This window comes from Halichoeres trimaculatus, unplaced genomic scaffold (assembly GCF_033239565.1).
Source record: "Halichoeres trimaculatus isolate MK-OKI-2021-1 unplaced genomic scaffold, fHalTri1.1 fHalTri1_scaffold_2, whole genome shotgun sequence".
Classification (NCBI taxonomy): Eukaryota; Metazoa; Chordata; class Actinopteri; order Labriformes; family Labridae; genus Halichoeres; species Halichoeres trimaculatus.
The window spans coordinates 37,414,203-37,425,498 of NW_027437180.1; the positions used below are offsets into that span (position 1 = coordinate 37,414,203).

Below are 11,296 nucleotides of genomic sequence, written 5' to 3' on the forward strand. Positions count from 1 at the left end.
TGTGTGTGTGTGTGTGTGTGTGTGTGTGTGTGTGTGTGTGTGTGTGTGTGTGTGTGTGTGTGTGTGTGTGTGTGTGTGTGTGTGAGAGAGAGAGACAGAGAGAGGGGGGGGATTAATGTTCACACCTGGACACAGATCAGCTGATTATAAAAGTTTATTCTGAAAGGAGTCAGACATGTCAGAACATGAACATGAACCTGTTATATTAAATTATTTTTACCCTCACTCTAACATCTCCTCTTTGACCGAGAGTCACAGTCTGAGGGTGGGAAACACATTCATACATTCATTCATACATTCATTCATTCATTCACTCATACACGTCGTAGTCTCATGAGCTGCTCCCCGGTCTCAGACGGACCCCTCTTTTCTGCAGTTTGTGGTTTAAAGAGAAGTTTCAGAGTCACAGAGCTCAGATTTAGAGGGTCAGAGAGGTCCAGGTCCATCCTGCAGAGTCCAGATAAATTCCCTGTTAAGACCTAACCTCGGTCAGTCCTGGCTCTGGGGCTCAATCAGTCCTGGTTCTGAGGCTCCCGGACCCCCCTTCCCCTCCACAGGGCCCAGCAGCACGGCCTGGGCCTCCAGCAGCGTGGTGTCCGTTGAGGCTCCTAAGAAGCGGGAGGTGAGCTCCATGTCCTGCAGCCGCAGACGGACCCTGGTGCCCCGCTGCAGCCTCTCTCCGTCGTCCGGCCTCCGGCACACACAGTGGAACTTTACCCCGAAGTCGATGTACAGGTCGTCCTGGACCACGTGGAAGATCCTCCCGACAACCACCTTGTCTTTGGCTGGACCCATCTGGATCAGGGGGGACCGGCGGAGCAGCGAGGCGAAGCTCTCGTCCTTTCCGAGGGAGGACACGCTGCTCCCGGCGGAGGAGCTCTCAGCCTCCCGCCGGAGCTCCGACTGCTGGTCGAAGGCCGCAGCGAAGCCCGATCTGGGTTTGTTCGGGGCTGGAGGGTCACTGCCGGGGGCCTCGCTGGAGCTGAAAGAGCTCCTGAGGACCCGGGTCGGGGAGAACCGGACGGCGAACCTGGTCCTGGAAATCACCTTACACAAGGCCGCCATGTTGTTCCACAATGACCAGCGAAGAAGAACAGTCTGCTTAACTTCCGGTGACGTGTTCATGGGCGCCACCCAGCGGCTGATCCTGCCACTATAACGGCAATCACACCGATATTCATAAAAATACTACTTTAATAATAATAATAATAATAATAATAATAATAATAATACTAATAATAATACTAATTATTATTATTATTATTATAAATAAATAAATAAATAAATAAATAAATAAATATATATATATATATATATATATATATATATATATATATATATATATATATATATATATATATATATATATATATATATATATTTATTTATTTATTTATTTATTTATTTATTTATTTATTCATTTTATTTATTTCATGATGTATTGTTAGAGTATTGTTTCTCCGGAGGTAATCGTCAGCAGCCGACAGGTGGCGCCGTGTCGCTGTGAATTAGTAACGTCCTCTCTGGTTTATAAGCGAAGAAGAACCGCGCCTGCTCAGTTGGGAGTTCCGTTAACAGTTGAAGCTGAGATGGAGGTGTTTGTTTGCTCTCCGAGTGTAAAGTTCTCCGTGGACCACTTTCCTCCAGGGTCTGAGGTCGGACATCTGCTGGGCCGCTACGTACACACACAGGTGAGTGTTCACACCTGATGGAGAGGCCACGGATGGTTACTACAACCCCCGAGGGCCGGTTAGCTCATGAGCTAACGGTGCTAACAAACATAAACAGGCTAGCTGTGTTAGCTTAATAACAACAAAGTGATTCGTTCTGTTAACGTGAAGCGTCTTAAACTGTCTTAAAGTTCAGTTCAGTGTCATCTCTGTCTGTTTGTTTGAAGGGGGGTGTTCTGGTAAAGTTTGCTTCCCTGTTAGATATGGTCTCTGAGGTGTGCTGACGAAGAGTAAACCTTTCAAATCGCAACACGTCAAGACAACATGAGGGCTAATATCAAACAAAACACACTGAACTGAGGCAGAGTGTGGCTAAAACTGTGTGTGTGTGTGTGTGTGTGTGTGTGTGTGTGTGTGTGTGTGTGTGTGTGTGTGTGTGTGTGTGTATGCAGGGACTTTCTTATTCAGAGGACTTCTATGTGGTCAGAAATGGTCGTCTGTCTCACCTGGAGGATCCTCTTCAGCCCGGGGCCGTCTATCACCTGGAGCCCCGCCTCTGTGGAGGGAAAGGAGGTGAGGGACAGGAAACACACGTTTAAAAGAAGATACACACCCAACCCTGGCTTCTTCCTTGGTGTATAACCCTCACTCTGTGTGTGTGTGTGTGTGTCAGGGTTCGGCTCTATGCTGCGAGCTCTCGGCGCTCAGATCGAGAAGACGACAAACCGTGAAGCCTGCAGAGACCTGAGCGGACGACGACTCCGAGACGTCAACCACGAGAAAGAGTAAGGGTCTGAGCGCGCTCAGAGAGATCAGGTGACCCCAGAGTCACTCACACCTGTCACTTCATGCTCATCTTAGAAACATTTAAAGCTTTAATTCTTCTTCTGTGGTGTCAGGATGGCAGAGTGGCTGAAGAAGCAGGCGGAGCGAGAGGCGGAGAAGGAGCAGCGGCGTCTGGAGCGTCTGCAGAGGAAGCTGGCTGAACCCAAGCACCACTTCACGGACCCCGAGTACCAGCAGCAGTGTCACGACCTGTCAGAGAGACTCGAGGACTCGGTCATCAAAGGTGAGCCAGGGGGCGGAGTCACTGAGGGAGGTGTTCAGGCTGTTGCTTGGTTCTGTGGTTGTCCCCTCTTTCTCTGTGACTGACCCTCTGACCCTTTGACCCTGCTCCAGGTCTGCAGGCGTCGTCCAGCACTCAGGTGAGAGCAGACGACGCTTCAGGTGCGAAGAGGCCGAGCTCGGATCAGAGCGAGCAGCCGCAGAAGAAGAAGAAGAAGACGGCGAAGACGACGGCTGCTGCTGCTTGTTTCTGGTCAGTCTGAGGACGTGAATCAGTCATCAGCTGAGGGTTGTTTACCTGTTTGTTTGTTTATCGGCTTGTTGTCATGGTAACAGGATGGGCGTGGACGAGCTGCCCAGCTCTGAGGACGATGAAGATGATGATGTTGATGAGTCTCCGTCTACATCCTCCTCCAGCTGTGGCGCTGCTGTGACCACGAGGACAGTTAGGGAGGAGGAGCCTGACCAGAGCAGCAGGTACAGACCATATCCACTTTTAGACCAGATCCATCTCAGTCCAGAAACCTTTACAGCCTCACTCTAACGTCTCCCCAGCTCATCGGACTGCAGCTCCTCCTCAGCTCATCAGGAACCTGGACCCTCAGAGACCCTGAAACCCTCAGAGACCCTGAAACCATCAGAGAACTCAGGAGCCTCAGAGACTCTCGAACAACCAGAGACCCCAGGACCCTCGAACACCCCCAAAGAGCAGACTCTGAAGCCCTCAGAGGATCAGGGACCTTCAGAGGAGCCTAGTCCTTCATCTCAGCAGGTCAGTGATCTGAGCATGCTCAGTAGAGACTCAAAAACAGATGAATTTCTGTTGAACCAGATTGATAGTTTGTGGGTTAGAGGACTCTGGGATCAGCTGTGTTGGATTCTGAACTTCTCCCGGTTCCTCCCCCAGGACCCACTCGCTGGCCCTCGGCCTGACGCCCCTCAGGTGGATTTGTCCTCTGTGTCCTCGGTCTTGGAGCTGGAGGCTCTGGGTCTGGAAGTCCTGAAGGGGGCGCTGATGAGTCGAGGTCTGAAGTGTGGGGGGACGCTGTCGGAGCGCGCCGCTCGACTCTTCTCAGTCAGAGGACTGACCCTGGATCAGATCGACCCTGCTCTGCTCGCCAAACCCAGCAAAACCAAGAGGAAGTGATGTCATTTAACTCTGTTAAACTTTGTTAAATACTCAGTGTTTCCTGTTTCCTGTCGTCCAATCAGAAAGCAGGATTTGTAAAACGTCAGAGACCTGTGAGGATTTTTATTTTGTTCTTTTATTAAAACATCAGAAACCAAATGGCGTTGTCTCATTCATCACTTCCTGTTTGTGGTTTACATTTGATGGGACGTTCAGGGACTGTGGGAAATCACAGTGATGTATCAGAGTCAGCAGTACTCCAGTTGTTTGTTTTGATCCAAAGACAAAATAAATTAGCGGCTCTACATTCAAACGTCCTCTGAACAGGAAGTCTGTGAGTCAGCAGTTTGTCAGCTTCCTGTCTGCATTAAAGGACTCCACATCCCATGATCCTCTGCTGCATGTGGCTAGAATCCAGGGTCCCATGAGGTGAGCTGTGGAGCTTCCACCTCCTCGAAGCAGACGACTGTGTCCCCTGGTCTGAAGTCTCCGTGACCGATCGCAGAGAGGCCGCACTCCATCCCCGTCTTCACCGTCTGCACGTCGTCTTTGTGGTGCTTCAGCGCCGCCAGAGACCCTGAGGACAGCGGCAGGATGTTTGGACCAATCAGGGGACAGAAAGAGTTATTAAAGAGTCTGAACTCTGGAGCTACAGATTAAAACCACTCAGATCTGCAGCAGCCAGCTCCAAGTCCAGGTGAGACTCACCCTCCCAGACAGGGTCCCGTCCTCGGATCAGCCTGAACTTCAGCCTCTGGTCCAGATGACCCTTCTGGACCCTACAGCCCGCCACCGGAACCTTCTTCTTCCCCACAGTGACGTCGAACATGGCGAGCACCGTGGCCTCACCTGACGGAACAAAAACACAGTGAGGTGAAGGAGCTGGTTTTTCCCACAGACCTCAAACACACCAAGGAGCTCGAAAACGTCTTCATGTAGAAAAACAAACGTGTCTGTGATGGACTCAGAGGAGCTGCTCACCAACGATGTTCTCAGAGAGCAGAGAAGGAAGTTTGCCGCTCAGCTCCGCCTTCAGCTCGTCCAGAAGTTTGTAGATGATGTTATGGAGCCTGAGCGGGACGCCGTGCTGCGCCGCCAGCTGCTGGATCGGCTTGCTCGCCGCCACGTTGAACCCGTAAATAGAGCCTGAGGGGGAGACAGAGAAAAGGAGGGGCAGGTTTACACTTCTGCAGTACTCCTCCAAAACACACGGGGCAGCGTTTACTGTGTTTGTGTACCTGAGAAGGTGGCGGCCATGTTGACATCGTTCTCTGAAATGTCTCCGACGCCGAAGTTGAGCACGTCGAGCTGACACTGCTCCTGAGCGTCGTAGCTCTCCAGGATGTTGAGGATGGCCTCCACTGAGCCGTCCACGTCTCCTGAGGTCAGAGGTCAAAGGTCAGTGGGAAAACAGCTGGGCGATGACATCACAGTGAGGTCAGAGGGCAGCAGGTGTGTGTGTGTTACCTTTAATGATGAGCGGGAGGCAGGGTTCGTCGCTCGTCGCCCTCTCACTCTCCCTGGCGGCGAACTTGGCCTTGTGGGCGCGATACATGGCGCTCTTCCTCTGCCGCCAGGTCAGGTGGGTAAACTCCGCCCTCTCCTTCCTGTACTCCTCCTGGTGGAGCTTCTGCTTCTGCTCGATGATGCTCTGATCCTCCAGGAGCTTCTGCTGCTCCTCCTCATACATCCGCCACTCCACCACCTCCCTCGCCCTCTGCTGCTCACACACACACACACACACACACACACACACACACACACACACACACACACACACACACACGATTAGAGGATAAGTTTGGTTTATACAGCTTTTACATTGTTTATAGAATGGAGTAGAACAAAATACTCACCCAGAAGGTTTTCCTGATCCAAGCAGTGCTTGGGGGAGATATTTAGATCCAAAATTGTGCAGCGGACGTCTGTATAATGGGATCCATCGGGGCATAGACAGCGCCGCTCCTAAAACTGCATTAATCGTCCAAAAATTCATGTTTTTCACCAATATTCCATCATGGTCCGCTCCGGGTTAGTCCTCTGCTGCAGTCTGTGTCACTCCAGACAGCGCTGTGCGGCTGTACTGACCTCTGAACTGACGAAGACTTTATTTACACTTGCCCCTCAAAGAAAGGAGTCAGTGCTGCAGAGAGTACTGCGCAGTTTTAGGAGCGGCGCTGTCTATGCCCCGATGGATCCCATTATACGGACGTCTGCTGCACGATTTTGGATCTAAATATCTCCTGAAGCACTGCTTGGATCAGGAAAACCTTCCGGGTGAGTATTTTGTTCTACTTCATTCTATAAACAATGTAAAAGCTGAATAAACCGAAATTATCCTTTAACAGCGCTCTCTCTTCCCCAGGTTCAAAGCATGTTGCTAGATGTGATACATTCAGGGACCGTTGGAAATTTTAAAATCTGACGAGAACACCACTTTTTTCATGTAGGACAAACGGTTTGTAAATGCCAGACATTTGAAAATAAGTGCGTCTTTGAACGCCTCGCGGGTTTGGGATCTAGATTAATCTGCGTTAATTTTTATGACGCGTTAATTTGCGGTGTAATTAATTAATCTAAGTAACGCGTTAAAATGACAGCCCTAATATATATATACATATATATATATATACACATATATAAACACATCCATCCATCCATACACAGAAAGGCATATATACACATAGATATATGAAAAACAATAATAATAATAATAATAATAATAATAATAATAAAATTAAATGAATAAATAAATGACAAAAAAGTAAAATAAAATACATATTTTTTTTAAAAAAAAGCTATTTAGAAATGTCAGACGTGGGTTTCTTGAAAAAAAGTCAGCGCCAAACTCTGTTAAATCTATTTTCTGTATCTCGTACAGTGAGACGTTTTTTCTCTAAATTTAAGCAGTACATAGTGTCTCTGATCCAGTGTGAAAGAGAGGGAGCAGTGGGGTCCCTCCACTTTAAAAGAATGACTCTGCGAGCCACCAACGAAGAGAAAGCCAAAACTTTAGCTTTTGCTTTTGGTAAATCACCCCCTTGGAAAATACCAAATATAGCAGTCAGAGGGTTTGGTACAATTTGTTGGTTAAGAATTTCTGAAATGGTTTGAAAATAAGATGACCAGAAGTTAGTTAAAGTGATGCTCCGGGATGGGACAAGTTGGGTTCTATCACAAGGTTTAGGGCAGAAATTACCCCTACAGCAGTGTTTTTGTGCAGCAGAAGCCCAGAGCGCTCACACCAAACACCCCCTCCCTGCTCCTCTGCCGGTTTCCTCTGCACTCAGACGGGGCCATATTTTACTTGACCAAAAACACAAATAAACAGACTTCCACCCAAAAAATCTGATATCTGTCTGCATTCATGCTTTATTTAGAGAATTTTCAGCGCGTTACTTTCACACAAAAACACCGCTAAATAAGGCTCTAGTTCTCATGGTGTCTCTTCGTCCTGGCAGACTACCTGCGTTTGTTTATATCTGGCACACCGCGCGCCTCGTAGCCAGCTGTGACTCTGCAGCGGAGGTAGCGCCGTTTTACAACACGATGAGAACTAGAGCCTCTACAAATAGATCATCAAGACATTTAATTTTTTTATTGTGCCAGATCTCAAATGCACCGTCAGTTAAAGAAGGAACAAAGAAATGATTAGAGGTGATAGGAACTTTAAGTGAGAAATTTTGCGAACCAAAATGCCTTCTGAACTGAGTTTTATCACAGGATTACTGCAAGGGGAAATTTGAGGACAGTGGTAATGCAGCACCTAGAAGAGCAGGTAAGGAAATTGGACTGCTATCACAAACCTCCACTGAAACCCAAACAGGACAAGAAGCATCAAGATGAAAATGCACCAATAAAGCAAACAACGAACATTCGCAGCCCAGTAATAATACTGAGGGTTGGGTAAAGCCATACCACCAGCCTGTTGAGGTCTTTGAAGAAATACAGCGCCCTCACCTCTGACTCCACCTCCAGCAGCACCTCTCCAGCTGATGGTTGATCCTTCCAGCCGACCACCTCCACCGCCGCACTAGGCCCCGCCTCCTTCACCGCCTTCCCGTTCTCATCAAACAGGAAGCGGACTTTAGCCCAGCTCCTCCCCGCCACCAGAACGCAACCCCGCTTCAGCGTCCCCCGCTGGACGATGACAGTCGAGACTGGACTGAAAACAAAGATCAGAGAACTTCAGATAAAGAACCAGAACTTGACAGGATTAGAGACACTAAACTGGACCCGTTCAGACCCTGAGGGATCAGGGACTGACCCTTTTCCTTTGTCTGTGCGGCTCTCGATGATCAGTCCCTCCATCAGGCCGCTCTGCTCCGCCTTCAGCTCCATCACTTCAGCCAACGCCACCGTAGCCTCTGCCAGAGCCATCAGGTTGTCGCCCTGGCAACCACGACAATGATGTCATCAAATTAGAAAAACATGACATCAAACAGCGAAGAAGACTCTGGCAGCCAGCAGGGGGCGCCGAAGGAATGAGGTCATTGATCTGTTCACTTCGACTCAGTTTTTTCTCAACGTGTGTGTGTGTGTGTGTGTGTGTGTGTGTGTGTGTGTGTGTGTGTGTGACCTTCAGAGCAGAGATGTGTATGGCCTGAACGTCTCCTCCAAACTCCTCACAGACAACGTCGTGACCGAGCAGCTCCTTCTTCACCCTCTGAGGGTCGGCCTGGGGTTTGTCGCACTTATTCACCGCCACGATCATCGGGACTGAACACACACACACACACATTCACACACACATTCACACACACACACACACACACACACACACACACACACACACACACACACATTGAAGTAAAAAACCTAGACCAAAAGCCAGCACCTCGCTCCAGCTGACAGGTGGCGCTCACCTTTGGCTCTCCTGGCGTGCTGGATGGACTCCACCGTCTGGTTCATAACACCATCGTCGGCCGCCACTACCAGGACCACGATGTCGGTGGCGTTGGCTCCCCGGGCCCTTATTGAGGAGAAGGCAGCGTGACCCGGAGTGTCCAGGAAGGTGATCCTCTCACCTGTAGGCAGCTGGACTGAGGAAAAAGACCACAGGAGGGTTAGACCTGGTCCAGTGAGACCACCATCATTAGAAGGGTTAGGGTTCGCCCTCAGGTGTTCACCCTCAGGTGTGTGTCTCACCAAGGAAGGCGCCCATGTGCTGGGTGATCCCTCCGTGCTCCATGGACACGATCTGGCTCTTCCTCAGACTGTCCAGCAGCGTGGTCTTACCGTGATCCACATGACCCATGATGGTGACCACAGGGGGGCGGGGCTTTAAGCAGGATGGATCAGCTGGAGGTCTGAGGGGTCAAAGGTCAAAATCAGTCTCACTGTTCTTGCTATTCTCTGATTGGCTCAGGGGGAGGAGTCTGATGCCTTGAGCCTGAGGTTAGACCTCACTGTTGTCATGGTAACAGAGCCGAGTCAGTGAGGTGAGCCAGCGGTGTCACCCTGAAACCTGAGCTATGACCTCACAGCATGATGTCACAGCATTACCTGGGGTGTGCGTCCTTGTTGGGTCTCTCTTTGGTCTCGCTCAGTTTGGCCCATCTGAACTTCATCCCGGACCGGGTCAGAACCTCTTTGATCCAGCGCTCCTCCAGGACCGAGTCCGGCTGCAGAGAGTCCAGGTCCACAGGCGTGTTCAGGAGAGCCTCCAACACGTGGTCTGGGCGTCAACACACACTCGTTAACACACACCAGAGCCAAGACACAGGTGTGTGTAATGGTTTAGACTCATAGAGTGTGTGTGTGTGTGTGTGTGTGTGTGTGTGTGTGTGTGTGTGTGTGTGTGTGTGTGTGTGCTCTCACCGAAGTCTTTGTTCATGGCTTTGGCGAGCGCCTCCACCGTCATCCTCTGTCTGATCTCCACTTCCTGTTTGTGAACTTTAGGCTTCACCTGCTGCGTCCTCTGCTCCTTCTTCTGACCTTTGAACTGCACACACACACACACACACACACACACACACACACACACACACACACACACACACACACACACACACACACACACACACACACGTCCCCTCGTGTCAGTTGTCTTCATTTACATGAACAAACAAACAGGAAGTAGTCAGGTGTCAGTCTCACCTGTTTGGAGGCAAACTTCCTGTTTTGAGGACAGCTGAGCAGGGGGGCGGAGCTTCGAACAGGACAGAAGAGGGGCGGAGACAGGAAGTTACTGAGCAGAGCAGGGTCAGCCTGGACAAGCCGCCGCACACCCCGCATCACTGATGACATCACACTCATACCTGAGAGAAAGAGAGCATTTTAAATAGTGAGGGCACCTGAACGCACCACGGCACAGACTGAGGATGACCTCAGAGGAGGAGGAGGAGAGAGCTGATTGGTTGATGATCTGAAGCCAATTAATCAGTATTAGTTTTTGTGCAGTCCCGTGACGTCATCAGGAATCTCAGTGAGGCTCTGTGTGAATCTTCAAACCGGGTCAGAGACAAAAACCGGGTCAGAACCGGAGACATAAGTAAATACAGAGCTGCTCTGTGAGATAGAAACACTAACAGAGCTCACGAGTCAGAGTACAGACCCTATCGCTGCTCCCTCTCAGAGCATTTCCGGTCTAAAGGCTCAGGTAGGCTTCACTCAGGTGTGAGTGCCCGTCTGTAGTTAAACCCCTGTTGTGTGACTAGAGTTTGGTCCATGAGCTCAGAGCGGATCCAGACTCTTTAAACTCCAAAGTAATCAGACAGACCGGATTCGTTCAGACAGGTTCCGGTCAGTGAGGGTCTCCTCTCACCTATAGCTACGCGTCGGTCCTCTCAGCTCATCCTGGACCAGTCTGTACCGAGCCTGTTTTCACCTGTCAGAGGGGCTTCACCGTGAGGTAAACCTTCCACAGGGCGCCGCCATGACAGTCAGCGCGGAACGTCTTCTTCTTCGATTGGCTTATCAGCGGAGAGCGGCCTGAAGGCGCGCTGCCGCCACCTGCTGGAGCGGGGTAACAGTTTACAGTCATTTAAAAATGTAAAAAAAGATACATAAAATAGAAAAAAATTATAAAAATATTTCAGAGTAGAGACTAAAATATTAAAAAGTAATACGATATAAAATAGTCAAAATAAATGAAATAATAGATCTTTTTTTATTTTTATTGAATTTATTTCTTTGAGCTGCTGTGGCAAAAAAATATATCCTATAGGGGATCAATAAAAGAATATTCTATTATATTCTTAAAGTTAAAGAAAAAATGAAAAAAATGAATGAATGAAAAAAAAAAGTTTGAATGTAGAACACTATAGTTATAAAATAATGAGAAACCAGCCTGAATCAGCTGACCTGAGAGAAAGGAGATATCAGACAAACACTTAATATATGAAATGTTTCAAATACGTTAAAAGATTTTTATAAAGTAAACTTCATTTTGTTAAAGTCTGAGTTCTGCTAAAAGGTTTTTATTGTTGTT

At 48.9% G+C, this 11,296-nt stretch overlaps 3 protein-coding genes across 3 annotated transcripts; 1 reads left to right on the forward strand and 2 right to left on the reverse strand.

Annotated features, from left to right (window-relative positions):
• Window positions 1-119: 119 nt before the first annotated feature.
• mrps28 (mitochondrial ribosomal protein S28) lies at window positions 120-1,139 on the reverse strand. The gene has a single exon (XM_074696886.1). It carries the CDS (start codon window positions 1,123-1,125, stop codon window positions 490-492), a length of 636 nt encoding a protein of 211 aa, XP_074552987.1. The 5' UTR covers window positions 1,126-1,139; the 3' UTR covers window positions 120-489.
• Window positions 1,140-1,533: 394 nt separating this feature from the next.
• Window positions 1,534-3,882, forward strand: sde2 (SDE2 telomere maintenance homolog (S. pombe)). The gene is made up of 8 exons (XM_074665039.1): window positions 1,534-1,691; window positions 2,123-2,243; window positions 2,344-2,455; window positions 2,570-2,739; window positions 2,850-2,988; window positions 3,072-3,212; window positions 3,291-3,507; window positions 3,643-3,882. The coding sequence occupies exons 1-8, from the start codon at window positions 1,590-1,592 to the stop codon at window positions 3,880-3,882; spliced, it is 1,242 nt and encodes a 413-aa protein (XP_074521140.1). The 5' UTR covers window positions 1,534-1,589.
• Window positions 3,883-3,998: 116 nt separating this feature from the next.
• Window positions 3,999-10,760, reverse strand: mtif2 (mitochondrial translational initiation factor 2). Its single transcript, XM_074665036.1, has 14 exons — window positions 10,631-10,760; window positions 9,964-10,124; window positions 9,685-9,808; window positions 9,370-9,541; window positions 9,013-9,173; window positions 8,730-8,906; window positions 8,444-8,583; window positions 8,132-8,256; window positions 7,825-8,029; window positions 5,332-5,584; window positions 5,103-5,243; window positions 4,846-5,010; window positions 4,573-4,713; window positions 3,999-4,441 (listed from the first exon to the last, which is right to left on the reverse strand). Exons 2-14 carry the CDS (start codon window positions 10,120-10,122, stop codon window positions 4,272-4,274), a joined length of 2,133 nt encoding a protein of 710 aa, XP_074521137.1. The 5' UTR covers window positions 10,123-10,124; window positions 10,631-10,760; the 3' UTR covers window positions 3,999-4,271.
• Between the last annotated feature and the right edge of the window lie 536 nt (window positions 10,761-11,296).

What these genes read in the sequence shown, in the direction of transcription:
- mrps28 (XM_074696886.1), bottom strand. Translation starts at nt 1,125, where the DNA reads ATGAACACGTCACCGGAAGTTAAGCAGACTGTTCTTCTTCGCTGGTCA.
- sde2 (XM_074665039.1), top strand. Translation starts at nt 1,590, where the DNA reads ATGGAGGTGTTTGTTTGCTCTCCGAGTGTAAAGTTCTCCGTGGACCAC. An exon ending in CGAGGACTCGGTCATCAAAG is followed by an intron (nt 2,740 to 2,849) that starts GTGAGCCAGGGG and finishes ACCCTGCTCCAG; the next exon opens with GTCTGCAGGCGTCGTCCAGC. An exon ending in GCTGCTGCTGCTTGTTTCTG is followed by an intron (nt 2,989 to 3,071) that starts GTCAGTCTGAGG and finishes TCATGGTAACAG; the next exon opens with GATGGGCGTGGACGAGCTGC.
- mtif2 (XM_074665036.1), bottom strand. Translation starts at nt 10,122, where the DNA reads ATGAGTGTGATGTCATCAGTGATGCGGGGTGTGCGGCGGCTTGTCCAG. An exon ending in GCACATGGGCGCCTTCCTTG is followed by an intron (nt 8,907 to 9,012) that starts GTGAGACACACA and finishes CTTTTTCCTCAG; the next exon opens with TCCAGCTGCCTACAGGTGAG. An exon ending in CGCACAGACAAAGGAAAAGG is followed by an intron (nt 8,030 to 8,131) that starts GTCAGTCCCTGA and finishes CTTTGTTTTCAG; the next exon opens with TCCAGTCTCGACTGTCATCG.